Raw genomic sequence first — 21,001 nt, forward strand, 5'->3', positions numbered from 1 at the left:
CTATGTCCTCTTTTCTGTCCTGTCTCCAGAACTTTGCAGTACCTTTTGCATAACAGGCACTCAATAAATATTCGTTAGATGAATGAATTTAAAAAAAAATCACTAAATTTGTTTCATCCTCAATGAGCTCATCCAATGGGGGAAATACAAAATAATATAATATAGCACCTCTCACATCATAGGCATGCAATATGCTTACTGGATTTTAGGAAATGAATGGCTATATGAACATCAAACGACATAATGGTAAGTGCTATAGAGGGGCTTGAGGAATTAGAAACAAAGAGTTGGAATTTGCCATGAGTTCTGAAGAATGTTTAGGAGGCAGCAAAATAAACCAACAGAAAAGTAAGGAATCAAGAAAAGATGCAGCAGTTGTGCAGTGTGAACTTGTTTATTACTATGACTGAAACTGAGGGCAAAGGAACACAAGGCACAGAAGCAGCACTCCCGTGATCTGAATTATTACTGGTTGCATTAATTAAACCTAGCACTGTATTCTCTTCTTAAGCACTGGCATCACCCTACTTGTTTAACCTAAATGCTATGAAACCAGACCTCCCCTTCGTTAACTCCTAGCCTTAATTTTCATTTTTTATTCTAAAAATCAGGGTTTATTTGACTAGTTCTGGCAAGTCCCCTATCATATAAGCAAACAAAATCAAGGTCAGAAGGAATCTTAAAAGTCACCAAAATAATGTCTGGAAAGTCATTTATTTTGATCAGCTATAGTTATATCCTCTGCGGTCACGTGGAATTTCTATCCTTCTCTCATAACACTATGTTTTGTCTCAGGGTGTTGGTGACAGATACATTCTTGCTCTTCCACTAGACTGCAAGCTCTTTAAGTGCAACCCACATCCTTCTTTATTTTATATTCCTCCTGTGCTCAGTAATCAAAGGTGCTGCACAAAGTCTGCTTTTAGCCCAATCTCAACAGCTCTAGCAATCTATGTCAAGTCCCTTCATGTGCTCACAGTCACCATACAGCAAGATGAGTAGTATGGTGAGTTTCCTTAACACCCATGATGCTACATTATATCTCTTGTTCACCTCCATTCCTACTTTATGAATTAGGGTTTAACACCCACACTGTTTTTTAAAAATGGAACAAGTTCCAAACAAACCACTTACGAATTGCAAAATGTTTGTATTTCAGAAACTGTCAGATTTCCCTGCAGATGTTTTAAGCCTGGAATCATCAACAGCCTTTCCTGTCCTATCTTTTGTTCCTCTGACAAGGTTAATGTGCTTCCTTGAGACTTCCTGTTTGAATAACCACACACTTGGATGTTCGAACTCCCATGTGTCCATTATTCACCAGAAAAGGAACCTGAGGATGTAACCAGGCAGCTCAACACAAAATGATGTATGAACAAAAACAGCTGTGTGTTAGCAGGAGGGACAAAAAGACAGCGGGGATCTAAGCAATGCTGTGAATTTCAAAAACAAGATCTCTTCAGTCAGGCATGGTTAAAATCCTACTAATTCAGAGCATTATTTGCCCACGTCATAATTAAAAATCACTAGAAATCTGAATAAGTCTATTTTTAGTTACTTTCAGAGTATCCTCTCCAATAACACCTTTACCATCAGTCTTACTCAGGGGAACATTCCCTCTCCTCTCACAGAAATGTCAGTACCAAATCAAAAGGTTTCACAAAAATAATTTAATACCTGTTCTGTTTCCCAAACAGCAAATTACCCCCTCTTCTTTCCCAAGGGGTTCTGAGAGGAAAAACAGAGGAAAGCACAGATACAGACACCCAAGAACACGCAAAAAGCAGATTGGAAAACAAGTCAATATACTCCGAATATATCTGGAAAGTATGTTAATTTCCATTTCCAATCAGTCCATCTTGTGATGGCCTAGATTTGCCATCAATGTCTGTACCAGGACGTAAGAACTTTATAAAGTACACATAAGTTTAAAAACCAAACCTCACTAGTACAACTATTATACAAAACTATATGATCCCCAAGCTCATCAGGAGTCAATACTAACTTATTTCTTAATGTGTGACAAAATGCTCAATAAAACAATAAAACAAAGCAGCTTGAGCCACTAAAGCAATCCCCAAAAAAGTAAACAAAGTTTATTACAGCTGCATTACAGATGTTACCACAAACTTTCATAATCTGTAGAATTTTAAGAATTTAGTCTCCAATAGACTTTCCATCCCATGAACTTATCTAAAATACTACTCACTATAAATTCAAAACCTGTGCAGAGCTGCTCTAAAAGTTAATCCAACACATTCAAGCCCACTGAACATGACCCTTTTCCCATGGAGGGACACTCACATGATCAAAGCAATTAAACCACACCATTGCTCTTTCAGTTTCTCAAAGAGGAATTTTCACCCTTAGTCCTTTGCTTCTTTCCATCTCCAAAAAGAAAACACAATTTTAACAAAAACTCTAGGATGGTAATCTTTCTCCGGCACTAAAAAAATAATCTAAAAACACAATAACATCAAACCAGGTAAGTCATCAGTTCTATCAGAATAAAGTACAGGATGAGCAGGAAGCATTGAGGAACAGCAGACAGATGTTTATCTTGGGTTACATCAACTGCTAACCCAAGGTTACCGTAAGGCAACCACACCTACCTTAACTTCTTTGGTTTAAGATTAAATTAAACCAGGACCCATCCTAAAACATGATTTTATAGCTTAAACTTTCCTAAGTTTCTTTCCAACTCCGAAATTTCATGATTTTATTATTCTAGTTAACCACAAATTTTTAAAAAGTCCAGTGGGTGCCAACATTCCAGAAAACTAAGAGTTTAAGTTTTGTAAGGAATAGGTTCAGAAAAGTTAAACTCAGTATATTGATCTAATCATCTCATACTGCCAAATTATTATAACTTACTCCCTACAGTTTTTGATAGTGAAATGATCGTGGATTTTGAGAATGAGTGAGCAGACCATTCCTGCTTCTAATTAGGATTTGTGGGGCCAGAGCAAGAAAACATCACTTCCCAGTCCCTGCCACTAAAAACTTTAAAAAAAGCTGTTCACCTTATTTCATTATGCTATTACTGTCTCCTTTCCAGACACTGTAAAGGCTCCTCTGTTAGAAATTTTTAGGATTCTCTCTGAAGAAAGTTGATGTAATCAGTGTAACCTGGCTTATTGTACCCTCAATGAATCCCCAACAATAAAAAAAAAAAAAAAAGAGAGAGGAAAAAAAAAAGAAAGTTGATGGAAAAGCCCCAAGAAAATACTTATACTTCTATATTTTACCAACTGCTGGGGCGGAGGGGGTGTTTGGGGGAGGGAAAGAAGAACAAGCATGTGAGTTGGAGAGGACAGTGAGGGGGCATTTTTATGTATTTATTTTTTGTCTTTCTGTGTCTTTTTTTTTTTAATTGTTTGGGATTCATTGAAGGCACAAAGAAATGGGTTAAGCTGATTGCATCTGTTAAGTAAAGTCCCTCTTACAACCGTGTCCTGCCCCCAAAAGGTGTGCCATACACTGTGACTTCCCTCCTCCCTTCTCCCCATTTCCCTACCTACCACCCTGTATTAGATCATCTGCTGCCTTCATGTTAGAATTGAATACATTGTATTCTTGTGTCTCCATTCTTATGATGCTTTACTAAGAAGAATGTGTGGGCGGCACCTGTGGCTCAGTCGGTAGGGTGCCAGCCCCATATGCCAAGGGTGGCAGGTTCAAGCCCGGCCCCGGCTGAACTGCAACCAAAAAATAGCTGGGCGGTGCCTGTGGCTCAGTTGGTAGGGCGCCGGCCCCATATACCGAGGGTGGCGGGTTCAAACCCGGCCCCGGCCAAACTGCAACCAAAAAATAGCTGGGTGTTGTGGCGGGCGCCTGTAGTCCCAGCTACTTGGGAGGCTGAGGCAAGAGAATCGCTTAGGCCCAGGAGTTGGAGGTTGCTGTGAGCTGTGTGAGGCCACGGCACTCTGCTGAGGGCCATAAAGTGAGACTCTGTCTCTACAAAAAAAAAAAAAAAATAGCTGGGCGTTGTGGCGGGTGCCTGTAGTCCCAGTTACTCGGGAGGCTGAGGCAAGAGAATCGCTTAAGCCCAGGAGCTGGAGGTTGCTGTGAGCTGTGTGGCACTCTACCGAGGGCCATAAAGTGAGACTGTCTCTACAAAAAAAAAAAAAGAAGAAGAATGTGTTCCACTCCAGGTTAATACAAAAGATGTAAAAGTCTCTACCTTTTTTAATGGCTGAATAGTATTCCGTGGCATATATATACCACACTTGTTAATCCATTCCTGGGTTGGTGGGCATTTAGGTTGTTTCTACATTTTGGCAATTGTAAATTGAGCTGTGATAAACAGTCTAGTGCAAATGTCCTTACGATAAATTTTTTTTCCTTTTGGGTAGACACCTAGTAATGGGATTGCAGGTTCAAATGGGAGGTATAATTTGAGTTCTTCGAGGATTCTCCATACTTCCTTCCAAAAAGGTTGTATTAGTTTGCAGTCCTACCAGCACTGTGAAAGTGTTCTAAAAGGGCATTTTTAAACCAACCCAATAGCCCTCCAGTGTAGCAGTGGATGCCATCCCCCACCCACCCTCCCCTTAAGAAAAGAAAATAGAGCACAACATTTAAAAATCATCCGTGCTTAGTATGCAATGATGTAACCACATTCATCATAGAAATGCATATAATTTATGTAAACCATGTCTGTAAAAAAGGCAGAAAAAGCAAAAGGGCAGTGATTCAGTAATAAATAGTTCATTTAATCAGCCAGCTACTCTCGTAACACAAAATTCTAGTAGTTTTGACTTCTTTTTTTTTACAGTTTTTGGACGGGGCCAGGTTTGAACCTGCCACCTCAGTATATGGGGCTGGCACCCTATTCCTTGAGCCACAGGCGCCACCCATTTTGACTTTTTTTTTTTTTGTAGAGACAGAGTCTCACTTTGTCACCCTCGGTAGAGTGCCGTGGCCTCACACAGCTCCAGCAACCTCCAACTCCTGGGCTGAAGCGATTCTCTTGCCTCAGCCTCCCGAGTAGCTGGGACTACAGGCGCCCTCCACAACGCCCGGCTATTTTTTGGTTTGCAGTTTAGCCGGGGCCGGGTTTGAACCCGCCACTCTCGGTATATGGGGCCGGGGCCTTACCGATTGAGCCACAAGTGCCGCCCTTGACTTTTTTTTTTAAAGGGGTAGAAGAGAAAAGCCAATCCTAGAATCTCAGATTTTTTTTTTTTTTTGAGACAGAGCCTCAAGCTGTCACCCTGGTTAGACTGCAGTGGCATCACAGCTCAGAGCAATCTCCAACCCCTGGGCTTAAGTGATTCTCTTGCCTCAGCCTCCCAATAGCTGGGACCACAGGAGCACACCAAAACGCCCGGCTATTTTTTGTCGCAGCCATCATTGTTGTTTGGCAGGCCCAGGATGGATTTGAACCCGCCACCTCAGGTGTATGTGGCTGGTGCCTTAATTGCTTAAGCCAGAAGCCGAGCCAGAATCTTAAATTCTACAAGCAGAGGTAAAGTGTTTTATTAAATGGTAACTATGACTCCCCCTCCACCCATAGTCATAGAAAGAGGGTGGGAGAGAAGGAAGGAAAAAGGGAAAGATTTATATAGGGTGGACATAAAGTTCATGTGCAATTTATTATGTTAAACTATTTTAAATTGCACATGAACTTTATGTCCACCCTGTATATTTATAAATTCATATCATACCTAAATATTTATTACTTCAGAAGAATTATATCACTTTGGAGCCTGAAAAACGTAAACAGTGATAAAGAAAGCTCCCGGGACCACAGTACATATCTATTCACCAATCAGTAAAAGGTAGGTTAGACCTATTCAGTTAGCAAATCTGAATAAGAACAACAGCAGAAGAAACATCAAAAAAACAAAAAACCACTATGTCATAATTAGAATTAATTAAAGCAGAAAGGAAACGAACTAGAACCTGGAGCTAGACCATGCAGCCTTATCTTTAATGATGTTAGATAAAGTAAGCAACGTAACTAAACTCTCCAATTCTCAACAACCAGAAAAGAGCCATGGATAAGGTAGAAAGGCGATAAGGTGGCATTCCCCTGTATTAAGTAAAGCACTTCCCTTCAGGAAGTGGGGCAGGATACACTCTATCAGCAGACAATGACAAAACCCAGGACCTCATTCTGAAATTCAATAAATTCCTTAGAAATTCCAAGAAGTACTGACAACTAAATATACAACTAGGTCAAGTACCCAAAACCTAAAATTCTTCTATTGAAAACAATTTCTGTTCTTCACAAGTATAGCCCTTTTTCACAGAAGCAATCCAAATCCAGAGCTCCTCAAGCAAGGTCTATGAGAGAAGCAAGGTTAGTACTTTGGTTTGAGATATAGTGCTTTCACTCGACTCTCCAGTATAAGATCTTTCTAGCTCCCTATCACTTATCAGGTCTGACCTAACATGTCAGAGTGGCACGAGCATAATCTATGCAACACAGCAGGTACGCATTCCAACCTAAACTCAGGCTGTGCAAACTCAGAGAAGTCACTAGTCATACACTTATTCCACAGTGCCTCACAATAGATCCCAAGACTGTTCAAAAAATTCAGAGAGGTAACCGAGAGGCACTCAACAAAAGGTAATTCATTTTCTTTTGCCACCCAGTTTTCAAGTTCCTCTTCTCCCCAAAACCCATCCAGCAGCATATCCTCATTACTACATGAAAGCAAATAATGTCTTCACCAGGACCTGGTTACTTTTCTATCTTTACTCAACTCATCCTTCTGGAAAGTCCCCCACTCACATCCATTACTTTCCTTTGAGACCCAAGAAGCTTTTCCTGGCTAACTTCAATCCCCACTCTTCAAAAATGTTCCACAGGTACTCCCTTCAGCCCTTTAAAAGGTTCCAGTGAATTATTTTTCCTGTAGATCAGCAGTTCTCAACCTGTGGGTCACGACCCCTTTTCAACAATGAAAATACAAAACATAAATAAATAAATAAATAAATACATAAAAGGGCAGCGCCTATGGCTCAACGAAGTAGGGCGCCAGCCCCATATACCGGAGGTGGCAAGTTCAAATCCAGCCCCGGCCAAAAACTACAAAAAAAAAAAAAACAATGCTACATTGCGGCATTAGGAAGGTTGAGAACCACTGCTATAGATGGATGTTTTTGTCCTATCTCCTCAAACACATCACAAATGACCTCAGGATAAAGGTTTCTTCAACATACACCCTAATTCATATACCCCATTATTACAATGCCCACAAATGAGTTTTCTCCCCAGCTACCTTTCACGAGACTTCTGTCCACTGATTAGAATCACAATACAGTAAGCTCATCTCATTTTGAGTTGATGGTCTTTTCATTTTTGGAAATACTTCCCAGTTTCCTAAGTTCTCCAAGAAAACCACACAATTCAAGCTTCATACTTATCTCTAAAAGGGTCAATAAGAGGAAGCCACCATTTAGTTCATGTTAAGGAATGGAGATGGGGTCTTCACGAGTAATTTGTGATACATTTAGTTTTTACCACAGAAATAGCAAGTTAGATACGTTTAGTTTTTACCACAGAAATAGCAAGTTATATAAACACCAGACATTGTAACCTAAACACGAGCCATGCAGAGATAATTCTTATAAAGTTTTCTAAACCTGTAGCAAAACCCACTGATTTACCATTTTACCACATCAAACCATGAAGCATCAACCAAAATCACTACCTGCTCAAAGTGAGGTGAGAAGACCAGAGGACTGTTCTCCGCCCTGGCTTCCCAAACTAACTTCCTGTAGCTTCCATCAGGGTTGCCTGAATCCCTGCAAGAGAGCACTCTGCAGGTACTTCAGATAAATGGGGCTCAAAACTCTATTAACATCAGCAAGTTTGCTTATTTGCTCACTTAATAAATATTTGCTAATGCCTATTAATGCTAGCAACTTCTGGAAAAGAGGAGAAACATAGTAAGAGAAAATATGTTTTAGATGATTAAGCCTGAAAATGTGTTCTCTCCAGACATGGTGGCATGCACCTGCAGATTCAGCTATGCAGGAGGCTGAAGCAGGAGATTCCCTGGAGCTCAACAGGCTGCAGTGATCTATGATTGTGCTACTCCCCTCCAGCATGGGCAACAGAATGAGACAGAGTAAGACCCCATTTCCAAACAAACCAACAAAAACCCAAAATCACATATATATTATTTTGTACTATTAACTGTTTGAAAGTTTCTTTTTTAATTTGAGGGGTAATTTACATACAATTAAAGCATACATATATTAAAGTATATACCTCTGAATTTTTACATATACGGTGGCCATAAAGTTCATGTATATACCTACATGACCTCCATCCAGGTCAAGATATAAAACAGAAAACCAGAACTATAAAGGAGAAGGGGAAAAAAGAGAGAATGATCATTAACATGTCTCTAAAAAATAGGTATCTGGCTCGGTGCCTGTAGCTCAAGCGGCTAGAGCACCAGCCACATACACCAGAGCTGGCGGGTTCGAATCCAGCCCGGGCCTGCCAAACAACAATGACAACTACAACCAAAAAATAGCCGACCGGGTGTTATGGCAAACACCTGTAGTCCCAGCTACTTGGGAGGCTGAGGCAAGAGAATCATTTAAGCTCAAGAATTGGAGGTTGCTGTGAGCTGTGACACCACAGCACTCTACCCAGGGCAACAGCTTAAGACTCTGACTCAAAAAAAAAAACATAGGTACCTGGTAATCATTCTGATTAGCAGAAACCTTTCCTTAACAACAGTACTGGTTTATTAAGACCCTAACTTTATAGCCGGGCGTTGTGGCGGGCGCCTGTAGTCCCAGCTGCTTGGGAGGCTGAGGCAAGAGAATTGCGTAAGCCCAAGAGTTAGAGGTTGCTGTGAGCCGGGTGACACCACGGCACTCTACCCAAGGGCAGTACAGTGAGACTCTGTCTCTACAAAAAAAAAAAAAAAAAAAAGACCCTAACTTTATACAAGTCCATGTACCATATTCCAGACATTTTAAAAAGTGAAGACTGATTTTAGTATAACCACCAACAAAAATATTTGCATTTACTGAAGTACAAAAAGGAAAAAAAAAAGACAAAACATAAGGAAGATAAAATAACAAAAATCCAAAGAATAAAACAAAAACCTAATGTTGCCTTCAATATAACAGGAAGCAGCCACACAGTTGGAAACAGAGAGTAAAAGAAGGGAGTTGAGGGAATATAACTCCTAAAGTTTTAAAAGAAATAAAGTAAATCCCCTAATTCATCTCCTAGCTTTGCTACAAGGTTCTCTACCCACAAGAGATCTGAAAGCGCCATTGTCTGAGAAAGAGATAAATCTGCTTTATTTTATTTCATGAATATGTACCTACACAGGGCACTAGGCAGACTGTGCCCAGTTATTTTAAGCTGGCCCCCTAGAAGAACACATGGTAAGAAAAGCAGACGTACTTTAATTAGTACCACCCAGTCTGGTGCAATAATACCCTAAAACCACAGGGACATTTCTACAAATGAGTTTTCTGGTAACCCCAATTAGCAAGCTGTCAATTTTAGGCCCAAATGAGCAAACATCTAACTTTATCACTTTACAAGAAAGGAGATGATGCAAATGCCATTAGGGCCCTCTTACACAAGTCTTACAGCAAGCAACTAAGGCAAGGTAACAGAACCAGCACACAATTATACTGAAATTTTACCATTTGAAACTGATAACTGAAAAAAAAGAACATGTTTTTCAAACTTTTCTAAGAAACTTTGAGCAGTAAAAATAAACATCACTACTCTAAACTCTGGCACTTTCCTCTAAAACCCAAACAGCACAGTGGTAGAGCTATCAATTAAGCACAGCTGGACATAGGGAGCCAGTGAAGAAGCATCTGCTGGCTCTACCATCTGTTGACTCTAGGCAGAGATGTGATTACTGTTCATCTGCCTACCGAACTGTACTCTACGTCTAAAATTCTTCACCACCCTAAAGAGAGGGCGCACCCCAGTATGCCCATCTTCTAATTCCACTCATAATGGATTAAATAAACTAAAAATGATGCCATATGCAAATAAGCAAATAAAATATTTCATTATAACCTTTCCCCTCAACTGCTTAATAAACCCCTTTAAGTATCTATTTCAACAATAAATGTGCTAATATACATATTTTATTTATTTATTTGAGACAATCTTGCTATGTTGCCCAGGCTAGAATACAGAGGCTATTCTTAGGTACAAGCATAGTGCACTACAGCCTCAAATTCCTGGGCTCAAGCTATTTTCCTACCTCAGCCCTCTGAAACTGCAGAATATATGTAATTTAAATATAATTTGCTTATGTCCATTTCTGAAGGAAAAAAATACAAATTAACATTAAAATTTCAGAAATGCACATGCACATGTGAGAATTCATGAGTCTTCTCATAAAATTTATCTAGCCTGACTTTTAATTTTTACTCAAAAAAGAACAGTCATACATCTTTTCAATTACATATCAGTTCCATAACAATACATTTTTTAAAAGTTACAGAAATAACTACATACTACATTTAACTATTACAATAGTATATACCTCATAAAAACAGAGAGATGTGACTGATAATCAAACTTGAAAGTATTGCTTTGAAGAATTTAATGTGCAGTGTTCTAGGACTTTTATAATTCAGGCATTAATTTATTCACTCACTCTACATACACTTATTGAACACTATGACAGGGAAGTTGCATGGAAAGAGGATGCCTCTAGCCTCCAGCCTGGACTCTCCATCCAAATGGTAAATTAAGTGACTCCTCTCAGCACTTGCATCACTCTTTTAGAACTTATTAACATGAACTTATTCCTCAGGCGTCCTCAAACTTTTTAAACAGATGGCCAGTTCACTGTCCCTCAGACCGTTGGAGGGCCGGACTATAGTTAAAAAAAAAAAAAAACAAACTTGAACAAATTCCTATGCACACTGCACATATCTTATTTTGAAGTAAAAAAACAAAACAGGAACAAATATAATCATACCGCCACATGTGGCCCGCGGGCCGTAGTTTAAGTACCCCTGTGAGAGCAGAGGTCACCAAATTTGTGCTCTAAGAGAAAGGTAGTAAATATTTTAGCCTTTTTGGGGTGGGCCATATGGAGTCTATCACTATTACTCAACTCTGCCCCTGTATGCAAAAACAGCCACAGACAATTCGTTATTAAATAGGCTAAAACTGTGTCCCAATAAAACACATCAGGTACTAAAATTTGAATTTTCATATCACAAATTCTTCTTGTAATCTGTAACACATTACAAAATGTACAACTATTTTTGCTCATGTCCCATACAAAAATAGGTGGCAGGTCTGGGCTGGATTTGGCTAGGAAGACTGCAATTTGTAATTTCCCTACCTACCCCTTGAAAGTAGAGACATAGTTCTCCACATGTAGAACTCATCTAAGCATGAGGTCAGGGCAGTTCCTAATCACTATACATCCAGAAATCTGCCCAGTGCTAAGGGATAGCAAGCAATTAGCAAGTACTAGTTTTTCTTAACTGAACTAAAAGATGACTCGGTCCCTGCCTGATCTTGCCTTCAAAGACCTTATGGTCTAAGGGTAGAAAAAGACAAGTAAAGAAACAGATAATCTGATGTAATAAGTTCTGTGACAGATATGTAAAGGTATGAGTGGGACATCTAATCCAGGCCAGGCAGTGGAGCAGAAAAGAGGGAGTGGGGGAGGAGACAGAGAAGAGAAACCAGGGAAGTAAATGTGAAGGTGCTGACATCTGGGAGGAGTGTATCAAACCAAAGAACAGCCATTTGGGGCATGTGAAGTGACTAAAGAAAAGGCCCAGAGCCTTAAACTATGTGGACAACACAACATGGAGTATGGACTCTATCCTAAAGGCTTGAGAAACTACTGCAGAATTTTTAGCTAGGTAATTAGATTTGCAATTTTAGAACCATCATTCAGTCTAATGTATAGCTGCCAAATATAAAGAGCAAACCTGGAGGCAGAAAGATCACCATCTTGCTAAGATATTCAATGGGGACTTACATTAAGGCAGAGGCAATGATGGAAAGATAAGCATTCAAGAGACACAGTTGTCTGGATATAGGAGGTAAGAGTGGAATCTTAGATGATAGTTAAGGATGAGTTACGGGAAAGAAAAGGGTGGAGTTATAGCTGCTCAGAAATGACCCACCTCCATAGCAAGGGATACTATCTACTCACAAAATAGAATAATCTCTACTGATAAAAGCTTATCAAGCATGGTTATCTTTCAAGGGGAAACTTGGACAATAGTGTTCTTCATTGAGACAGGGAACACCAAAAGAGCTGAGTTGGGTGAGACAATAGGAGTGAATTTAGTATTGGACATCCCAACTAGACTACATACAAAAAAGTCTTTAGGTCTAGAGAAAGAGCTGACTAAAAGCACAAATTTAGAATTTATAAATTTACAAATGAAATTGCAAATAGAGCTTTCACATAAAGATGAGTTCATTCAGGAAGAGTGAATAGCATGGAAAGAAGAATCCAGGCACATAAGTAAAAAGAAACAGACAAGGCCAGGGGTGGTGGCTCATGTCTGTAATCCTAGCACCCTGGGAGGCCAAGGCAGGTGGATTGCCTGAGTTCACAAGTTCAAGACCAGCCTGGGACAGAGCAAGACCTCATCTCTAAAAATAGCCGGGCGTTGTGGCGGGCACCTGTAGTCCCAGGTACTTGGGAGGCTGAGGCATGAGAATTTCACTTAAGCCCAAGCGTTTGAGGTTACTGTGAGCTGTGACAGTGGGCACTCTACTGAGGGTGACAAAGTAAGATTCTGTCTCAAAAAAGAAAGAAAACCAAAGAAACCTGGTATCTCTGAATCAGTGTATCAATGCAATTTTATTTTAAAGCTGGTTTGGAATAAATTAGACATTCTGTTTTTGTTTTGTTTTTTTTTGGTAGAGACAGTCTCACTTTATGGCCCTTGGTAGAGTGCCGTGGCATCACACAGCTCACAGCTCACAGCAACCTCCAGCTCCTGGGCTTAAGCGATTCTCTTGCCTCAGCCTCCCGAGTAGCTGGGACTACAGGCACCCGCCACAACACCCGGCTATTTTTTTGTTGCAGTTTGGCCGGGGCTGGGTTTGAACCCACCACCCTCGGCATATGGGGCCGGCACCCTACTCACTGAGCCACAGGCGCCGCCCCAAATTAGACATTCTTTTGAGAGATTTGTTAGAAAAGCTACAAGCTGCAGAGGCTAACGTAATCAATTAAGGCGTCAAAGACAGTATCTCCCATCATAATTTCTGGCAAGTCATAGCCTTAGGATACTCATCATTACCTTTACTGAGCTGTAAAAAAAATCTACCTGATGATCAATCGCAGGCTTTATAAACCGTAAAATACTATATATTCACTCTTGACTTTTAATATTGTGATGTCATTACAACTATGTGTAAATTCCATCTAAGAGAGTAAAAAGTTTCTGAGGACAGGACCCTCAATCTTCTACAACTTTCTATCAAGTACAGTGCTATGTATTTCACAGGTTATTTTTTAAATGTTTTCAGAATATGTGGCAATAACCTGAGAAAATATGCATACGGGAAGGAGTGCATAGCAAAAGGCTATGACTGAGATGTGAATATCAAACTTTATTTCTCCCACCAACGTAACCAATGACAAACTGATAGGGTAAGGGGGACTAACAGTCCTAACTTTTTCCCTAATGTGTAAACTCTTTTCTGAAACGCCCTTAGAATAGAGAAGGAATGTGCAGAAAAAGCAGTGAACTGTAGAAAAGGAAAAGAGCCAAAAGTAACTTTATAAAACTGCATGTAACAACTCCTGGACTTTAAAGATGAGCTCCTTAATTCTCAAGTTGAAACCTGCAAAATGTAAATCAGTCCTTTGTGAGACAAACTAAAACAGTGTCCCCTCAGGGTGCACAAATACCACAGTGAAGTCACCAAAGTGAGCTATTCCCTGACACAGTCAGAATCTACCTGCAAAGGTCTTCTTGGGGGGAAAAATTGCTATTTGTTCCAAGTTATATACATACTCATTAGAAGACCAAACAGAATAAAAGGCAATATCCCTACATATCAAAAAAAAAAAAATTTTTTTTTTTTTTTTTTGAGACGGAGTCTCAAGCTGTTGCCCTTGGTAGAATACTGTGGCATCACAGCTCACAGCAACCTCTAACTCAGGCTCAAGGTATCCTCTTGCCTCAGTTTTTCTATTTTTTAGTAGAGACAGGGTCTAACTTTTGCTCAGGCTGGTCTCCAACTCATTAGCTCAAGCAATCCAGTCTCAGACTCCCAGAGTGCTAGGATTATAGGTGTGAGCCACCATGCCCAGCCTATATCAATTATTTTGATTCATACAGATAAAAAGAATATTCAGATACAGGTTTAAAAGATTCATTTAATCACTACGTATTTGTTCCTAAAGTTTATGAGGAGCTTAGAAACTAATCTGGTCTTAGGGTTAATTTTAAGAGTGCATAAACTTTGACTGCGTTGATTTTATAAGCATTCTTTTCTTTTTTTTTTTTACTTTTTGTAGAGACAGAGTCTCACTTTATGGCCCTCGGTAAAGTGCAGTGGCATCACAGCTCACAGCAACCTCCAACTCCTGGGCTTAAGCGATTCTCTTGCCTCAGCCTCCTGAGTAGCTGGGATTACAGGCGCCCGCCACAACGCCCGGCTATTTTTTGGTTGCAGTTTGGCTGGGGCCAGGTTTGAACCCACCACCCTCGGTATATGGGGCCGGCGCCCCACCAACTGAGCCACAGGCGCCACCCGCATTCTTTTCATTAATTGTTTTTAGAAAGAGGGAAAGCTACCTTTCTCCAAGATCAAGACCCTGCCTACCAAATTTCCATCCACAATGATTATCAAATTAAAGAGGCTCTTTAATAAAAGGCAAATCCTCAGCTACAATCGTACTATCAACTACTCCACTGATAATGCTAAAACTTATGATGACTTATTATAATACATAAAAGCCAAATTTTCAAGGGCAACTGAATAATCCACACAGAAGGTAGGAGAGAAGATCCAGAAGTTAAAGGCAAAATAGGACTTCCTTTTAGAAAAAGAGTACCTGGCTGAGATTTCTCCCCACAATAGACATAGAGCACAGTTCTGCTTCCCCCAGCAACTTTAACACTTTGTACCTAAGGATACACAGTACCCACCATCCTGGATCACTGTGTGGGGCACTTAGGCCTTGGCTGCTTTCAGGAACAAATACTAATTTTTCTGCCTTTTGTAAGGCAACAGATGATACTCATACAATGATCTAATTTATACTTGCCATCTGTTAAAATATGTCTCAGCTCCCCCAAAAGTACCAGTTAAAAAGATCATATAATTTTATATATACATGTGTATGCATGAAAAATTTTTAAATAGTTATACATGAAATTGCGAATGGTGGTGTCAAGGGCATGGAGCTTAGCAGCTAAAGAGATCATTTGTGCTTAAACTTAGTGTCTGAATCTAACATGTTTCATTCTTATAATTTTAAAATGTGACTTACGATCAGTGCCAAAACCTGAATGTTTCTTGTAACTACTTAAGTGTAATCTAACTTTGCTTATTTTAAAGTTTACTGCAACATCAAAAGGAAGACTAGAAAAGTGGTGCTAGCCCTAGTTCTTTCACACTGTTCATTTCCAGTTTCACATGCTCTGTAAGGGCAAGCACAATATGCATCACTTGTTGAAGGGTATGTGAAATTTGAACTGGATGGGAGATTTAATAGATGCACAAAACAGTCATGGTACTTGAATTCATGGGAAATAGTTAGCTTTGGCCCATGCAGTAACTAGAGTTAAGGAGTGAATATGATGAACATCAAAATACACAGAAACATACAAAGCATGGCCTACTTGTCATAAATTGATCATAACATACATGTAACATGTATACTTGTCACTAACAACAGGGGTGGAGAGAGAGAAAGAAACACCAACCCCTCTACCCACAAATCCCCTCCCTCCTTCCCACCTCCTCTGCCACACACAATTTCCTCCAAGACAACATTTCTGATCCATGAACAAGTACAATAAATTCTAGTCAAGTTTTTGTAAAGTATCTAAGTAAAAAGTTTTTTTGTTTTGTTTTGTTTTGAGACAGTCTCACTCTGTTATCCAAGATTAGAGTATCATGGCATCATAGTTCACAGCAACCTCAAACTCCAGGGCTCAACCAATCCCCTCGCCTCAGCTTCCTGAGTAGCAGAGACTACAAGTATGAGCCACTGGAGCCCCTGGCTAGTTTTTCTATTTTTAGTAGAGACCGGGTCTCACTCCTGCTCAAGCTGGTCTGGAACTCCTGAGCTCAAGCAATCCACCTCCCTCAGCTTCCCAGAGTGCTAGGATTACAAGCGTGAGCCATCGCACCCAACCTAACTAAAAAGTTTAAACTACGCATTTTTACAGTTAATCATAATACTTGTATGAAAATGTTTGAAACTTGTAAGTTTTAGACCCATTTTTAAATTTCATTTAGGAAGAATATAACCAAAAACTGAGCATTTTTCAGCAAAAACAAGTCCAACCATATAACATTTTTAGAGTAAAAGAGTCATGTTAGAGTCCTAACAAGGTGAACTCTAAGATCTCTTTTGACCTTTTGATCAACCAGACCCAAAGTTAATATATCTGCCTCCCAGCAGGAGCAACCTAACTTACTGACTTACTTCACTACATTATCTTTGCAACAGAGAACTGAGTAATCTATCTCTGCAATCACCTTAAATAACCTTTAACTACATAGTCCCTACAATAGAAAACTGAAAGCCAAGATTGACAATCCTACCTTTATCTAGTTTAGAAATTTTCGATTGAATCTCAAGCACTCTGAGATATCAGGCAATGTCTTCTCTTGGAAAATCTTAAAATTTGAAAAAAAAATTGAAAGTAAGACATCGAGAGTTTTCAGACCTGAACACAGAATATCAAAACTTAAACAAAAACATCTGGATATAAATTTCAGAAATAATTAGCCAGGCGTTGTGGTGGGCACCTGTAGTCCCAGCTACTCGGGAGGCTGAAGCAAGAGAATCGCCTAGGCCAGGAGTTGGAGGTTGCTGTGAGCTGTGACGCTACATCACTCTACCGAGGGCAATAAAGTGAGACTCGGTCTCCACCAAAAAAAAAAAAAAAAAAAATTTTTTTTTTTTTTTTTTCAGAAATAATTTTCACCAACTTAAAAAATGTAACACTTAGGAGAAGATAGTTTAAGAGAACCTCCACAGATCTTAGGAAACTCTGGGTCTCTTGCAATGTCCTTATAATAAACCTACCTGTTTCAAGACACTCCCACTTCCATACATTTCCAAAACCTTTCACTAACTGGACTCCATACAGTTTTCTACTTCAATCTCTTAAAAACAGGGGTCTCACAGCTTTATGAATTTACTTTAGAAAAGTTTCATCTGCCTAAGGACTAATTTATAAATAAAATGGAATTTACTAAAAAAGTCCTAAATATCATGGCTTTTCTAAAATTTATTCTACACATAATAATTTAATTTCACTTTTCAAAGCATTTTATGTAAGTCACATTCCAGAATCTTGATGCTTAAAGTTTAATCTACCAGAGAGCAGTGGAATAAAAAATACAAAACCAGGATCAAAAGAATGATTTGCCTACAAAATGTTCCTTTCAAACATCCCTAAATAATGTTATTAGCCTTATAGAATTACCCTCTTTGACAGAAGAATAGCCTGGGGCAGTCTGTTCACTCTGGCAGTTCATTACTACCAGCTACTGGTAAAATCAAGTCTCCTGGTGTAATGGGGAGGGAAGCCAAATGAATCAAACGTCATTTTCTCAAACCTTGGTTACTCTGTTAAACATAATAATGAAATCTTCTGCTTACTTATATTCACTTACTTATATCTCAAAGGTGAAGAACTTACCTAGATCAAACATTATTTTTGATACTTTCAGACACATGTCCATCTTCATCATCCACCTTGCCATTAAGTTTTCTATTTCTTTCTCCTGATTTCTAAAAGATTACATGCATGTGTTTCTACGCTTACTTTGAATCAAAGCAAAAGGGAAGACAATAAAAGAGAGCCACAGACAAAATTGTCCCCAGCAATTACAATGAGTGCACTTCCTTTTGTTTTCTCTATACCAGGATTGGTACAGAGTGAAATAGCTATGTGGCACTTAATTAAGACTGAACAGCTCTAAGGAATAATAAATTGAAAAGTGAACTTCTCTTTTATTTGCACCTAGGCCATACAGGCGGTAAAGGCACTTGTTCCCCTCAAACTCCATTAACACAACAGCGCTAACAGCAATCACTGTCAACCAGGGAGAAAAAGACATCTGAACACTTTAAAGGCAAACATGTTTAAGGTGGACCTTCTGGTTCCTGATACAAGAATGTGCTGTGAGTACCAAGCTAGGAGAAAAATAAGGATGGGAGTTTCTCATTAACGCTTCAGGGAAAGGGAGCCAAAATTCTAACATTAGAAATGGCGAAAAATCAGGGAGCGAAAATCCCGTTAAGTTACAAAGAACAGGAAAGCAAACACAGAGGTGCTGGCAGACCATTTTGACCCTCATGGGACGTTAAAAACCTGATCTATTTAAAAGTTGGAGAAAGGAATTTCTGTGTGGCCCATGCCGAGGAGCAGACAGGGCTAGCATGTGGCTGTCTGGGCCCTTCGGGCTGGACCAGAAGATGAAGAAGTCCGGGATGCGGGCTGCTGGTGAGCAGTAAGTAGGGGACAGGGCTGTCACCGCTTACCCAGGTGCAGCGTGAGGTTGATGGAGTTGGGGTACTGCACCCCGGCCAGCATGGTCTGGCTTTGCCACCAGGTGGTGTCGGCTTGGTTGTTGTAGTCGGTCAGGAACGCAGCCCCGTGCTGCAGGTGGGGCTGCCCGGCGTCGCACTGGTGACAAGACTTGGTGACCCCAGTCACCCCGGTCTGCACACAGTACTCTTCAGGCGGAGTCCCACACGTATTGGTGGCCACCACGGTCACGTTGAAGGCAGCGTTGACGAACTCGGGCATGCAGCGCTGCGGCCGCCCGCCCTCGTCCGTGCACTCGTCCATGGCTGCCCAGGCACAGGTCGCCGCGGCGGCCGCCAGAGTGACCAGCACGGGCCAGAGCCGCCCTCGGAGCCGCAGGGCCGGCGCGGCTCGCTGGCTGCCCCTCATCCCGCGGCCCGCGCGCTGGGCCACTGCGAAGGCAAGGGGGCCGGCGCGTTCCTCTCGGCGAGAGGCGTCCTCAGGAGGCCGCTCCGCGGGCTGAGCCTGGGGGCCCTGGGGCCGGACTCTCGGGGCGGGCGGTGGCGGTGGCTCGCGCCGGAGAGACTAGCGGGTGGGCGCCCCTAGCGAGGACCGAGCGGCTAGCTGAGCAGTGCCCCTGCGCGCCGCCTCCGCGCCTCCCTCACCCACTCAGGACACAGCCCGCACTCGGCACCGACCCCCGACTTCCTCGCGCGTGCCCGAGAGCGCGCCCCCGGGGAGGAAGAAGCTGGGAGTGGGTCAGCAGGGTGGGGTCTGGGAGAGGAGAAAACTCAACCCCAGCCTCAGCAGCTCCCGCGGCTCCGGTAAATTCTCTCCCACCCTCCGCGCCCCCTGGACTGCGCGTCCGCCCCGGCGACTGAAGGCGGCGGCGGTGGGGGCGGGAGCAGCGGCGGCGTCTCGCGCTCGGGCCCGCGGCGCGCGACTGTCGGGGGAGGGGCGCGAGAGGTGGGCGGAGAAGGGGGCAAGGGGAGGGGGAGGGGCGGCGGGGCGGTGCATGCCGGGAGGGAAGGGGAGGCTTCGGAGCCCCGGCACCCTGGTAAGCCGGTAAGACTCCGGGGTCCTCGGGCTCCGGGTCCCCGGAGGACTCTGGAGTGGGGGAGGGGGCAAAGGAGAGAGACTTAAATGGGCGACGCCGGGCCAGTGAGGTCGCTCAGCGTTGGTCCGCTAGTCAGTTTGGACAGCGATAGGAGGGTGTCCGCGGGTCCGGTGTCAGTCCTCGCGGCCAGCGCAGCAGCCACCCTGGGCCCGGGACTTGAGGGACCCGGCGAGGAGAGCTGCCCCGGGGTGCCCTGGCCCTCACCGCCGCCCCGGGAACGCCCCCTGCTGTGCCGGGCCGGCTCCAACCGCTTGCCAGGAGAGGTCCTGGGGCGACCAGGGGAGGAGGAGCTGACATGGTCCCTGGAGAATAAAGGGCCTGATTGCAGCATCAGAATGAATTTTGTGAAGCGATTTCCTGCCGCTTAATTGAAGTGTAACCAGTCGTTTAACCAGAGAAGGAAGGAAGTGAAAAGGCTGGGAATGGAATGACATTTTTCCCCTGGGTACGCAGACCCGCTGCGAAATTATTCCACTGTGTTGTTTGTGTTCTCCAGCTTGCCTTTAAAAGACTCGAAATTATCTGGATTCTGACATCTTCCTTTTTGGGCCTGCTGAGTCACGGAATATTTTCAGTGCCAGAATGACTCAGTTCACAGAACCCGAGCCAGAAGATCATGAGTTTTAGTCCCCGATCAGAACCTGGGCACTTACCCAGTGCTGATAGGGCAGGCAAAGACCAGGCAGGCAGGGTGCTATAAAAGCGCACCCGCCCCAAGACGGCGGTTTTTAAACCTTTGGGTCCCCCAAGTAAAGAGGGTGCACAAAGTGGATGGGACGTGATACGGATTTGCGTTCTGTTTCTAACTTTTCAGGACCCTAATGATAAAATGGAAATAATAAAATGCATGGCAGATGCAAAACACCACACTATTGGTTCAGTGGTTCCGCTGAGATAGGAATAGTGGGAATCTGATTCAATGAAATAAGTAAATGTTAGGGGACTATGGTTAGGGTCGGTGTTAGCCCCAGGACTCCCAATTAGGAGGGCCTCAAGGATAATGGTTGGGTGAAGAAGGAAGGGTTATCTAGGGACCTGTTAATGTTGCTGAGCCGCTTTAGCAAGCACAGGGATCACCGCTGGTTTATTTGATGAGATTGGTGGAGATTATGCATGGTTTAAAATCTCTAACCCCGGGCGGCGCCTGTGGCTCAGTGAGTAGGGCGCCGGCCCCATATGCCGAGGGTGGCGGGTTCAAACCCAGCCCCGGCCAAA

The 21,001-nt window shown here is 42.2% G+C and overlaps 1 protein-coding gene across 1 annotated transcript in view; it reads right to left on the reverse strand.

Moving 5' to 3' along the window:
• Positions 1 to 19,591, reverse strand: part of LAMC1 (laminin subunit gamma 1) — a 134,857-nt gene extending 115,266 nt beyond the window's left edge. Inside the window, exon 1 of the mRNA XM_053605886.1 lies at positions 18,684 to 19,591. Within this exon, the coding sequence (XP_053461861.1) occupies positions 18,684 to 19,098 (415 nt within the window). The 5' untranslated portion in view covers positions 19,099 to 19,591. The remainder of the gene's footprint in view (positions 1 to 18,683) is intronic.
• Between the last annotated feature and the right edge of the window lie 1,410 nt (positions 19,592 to 21,001).

This window comes from Nycticebus coucang, chromosome 10, assembly GCF_027406575.1.
Source record: "Nycticebus coucang isolate mNycCou1 chromosome 10, mNycCou1.pri, whole genome shotgun sequence".
NCBI lineage: Eukaryota > Metazoa > Chordata > Mammalia > Primates > Lorisidae > Nycticebus > Nycticebus coucang.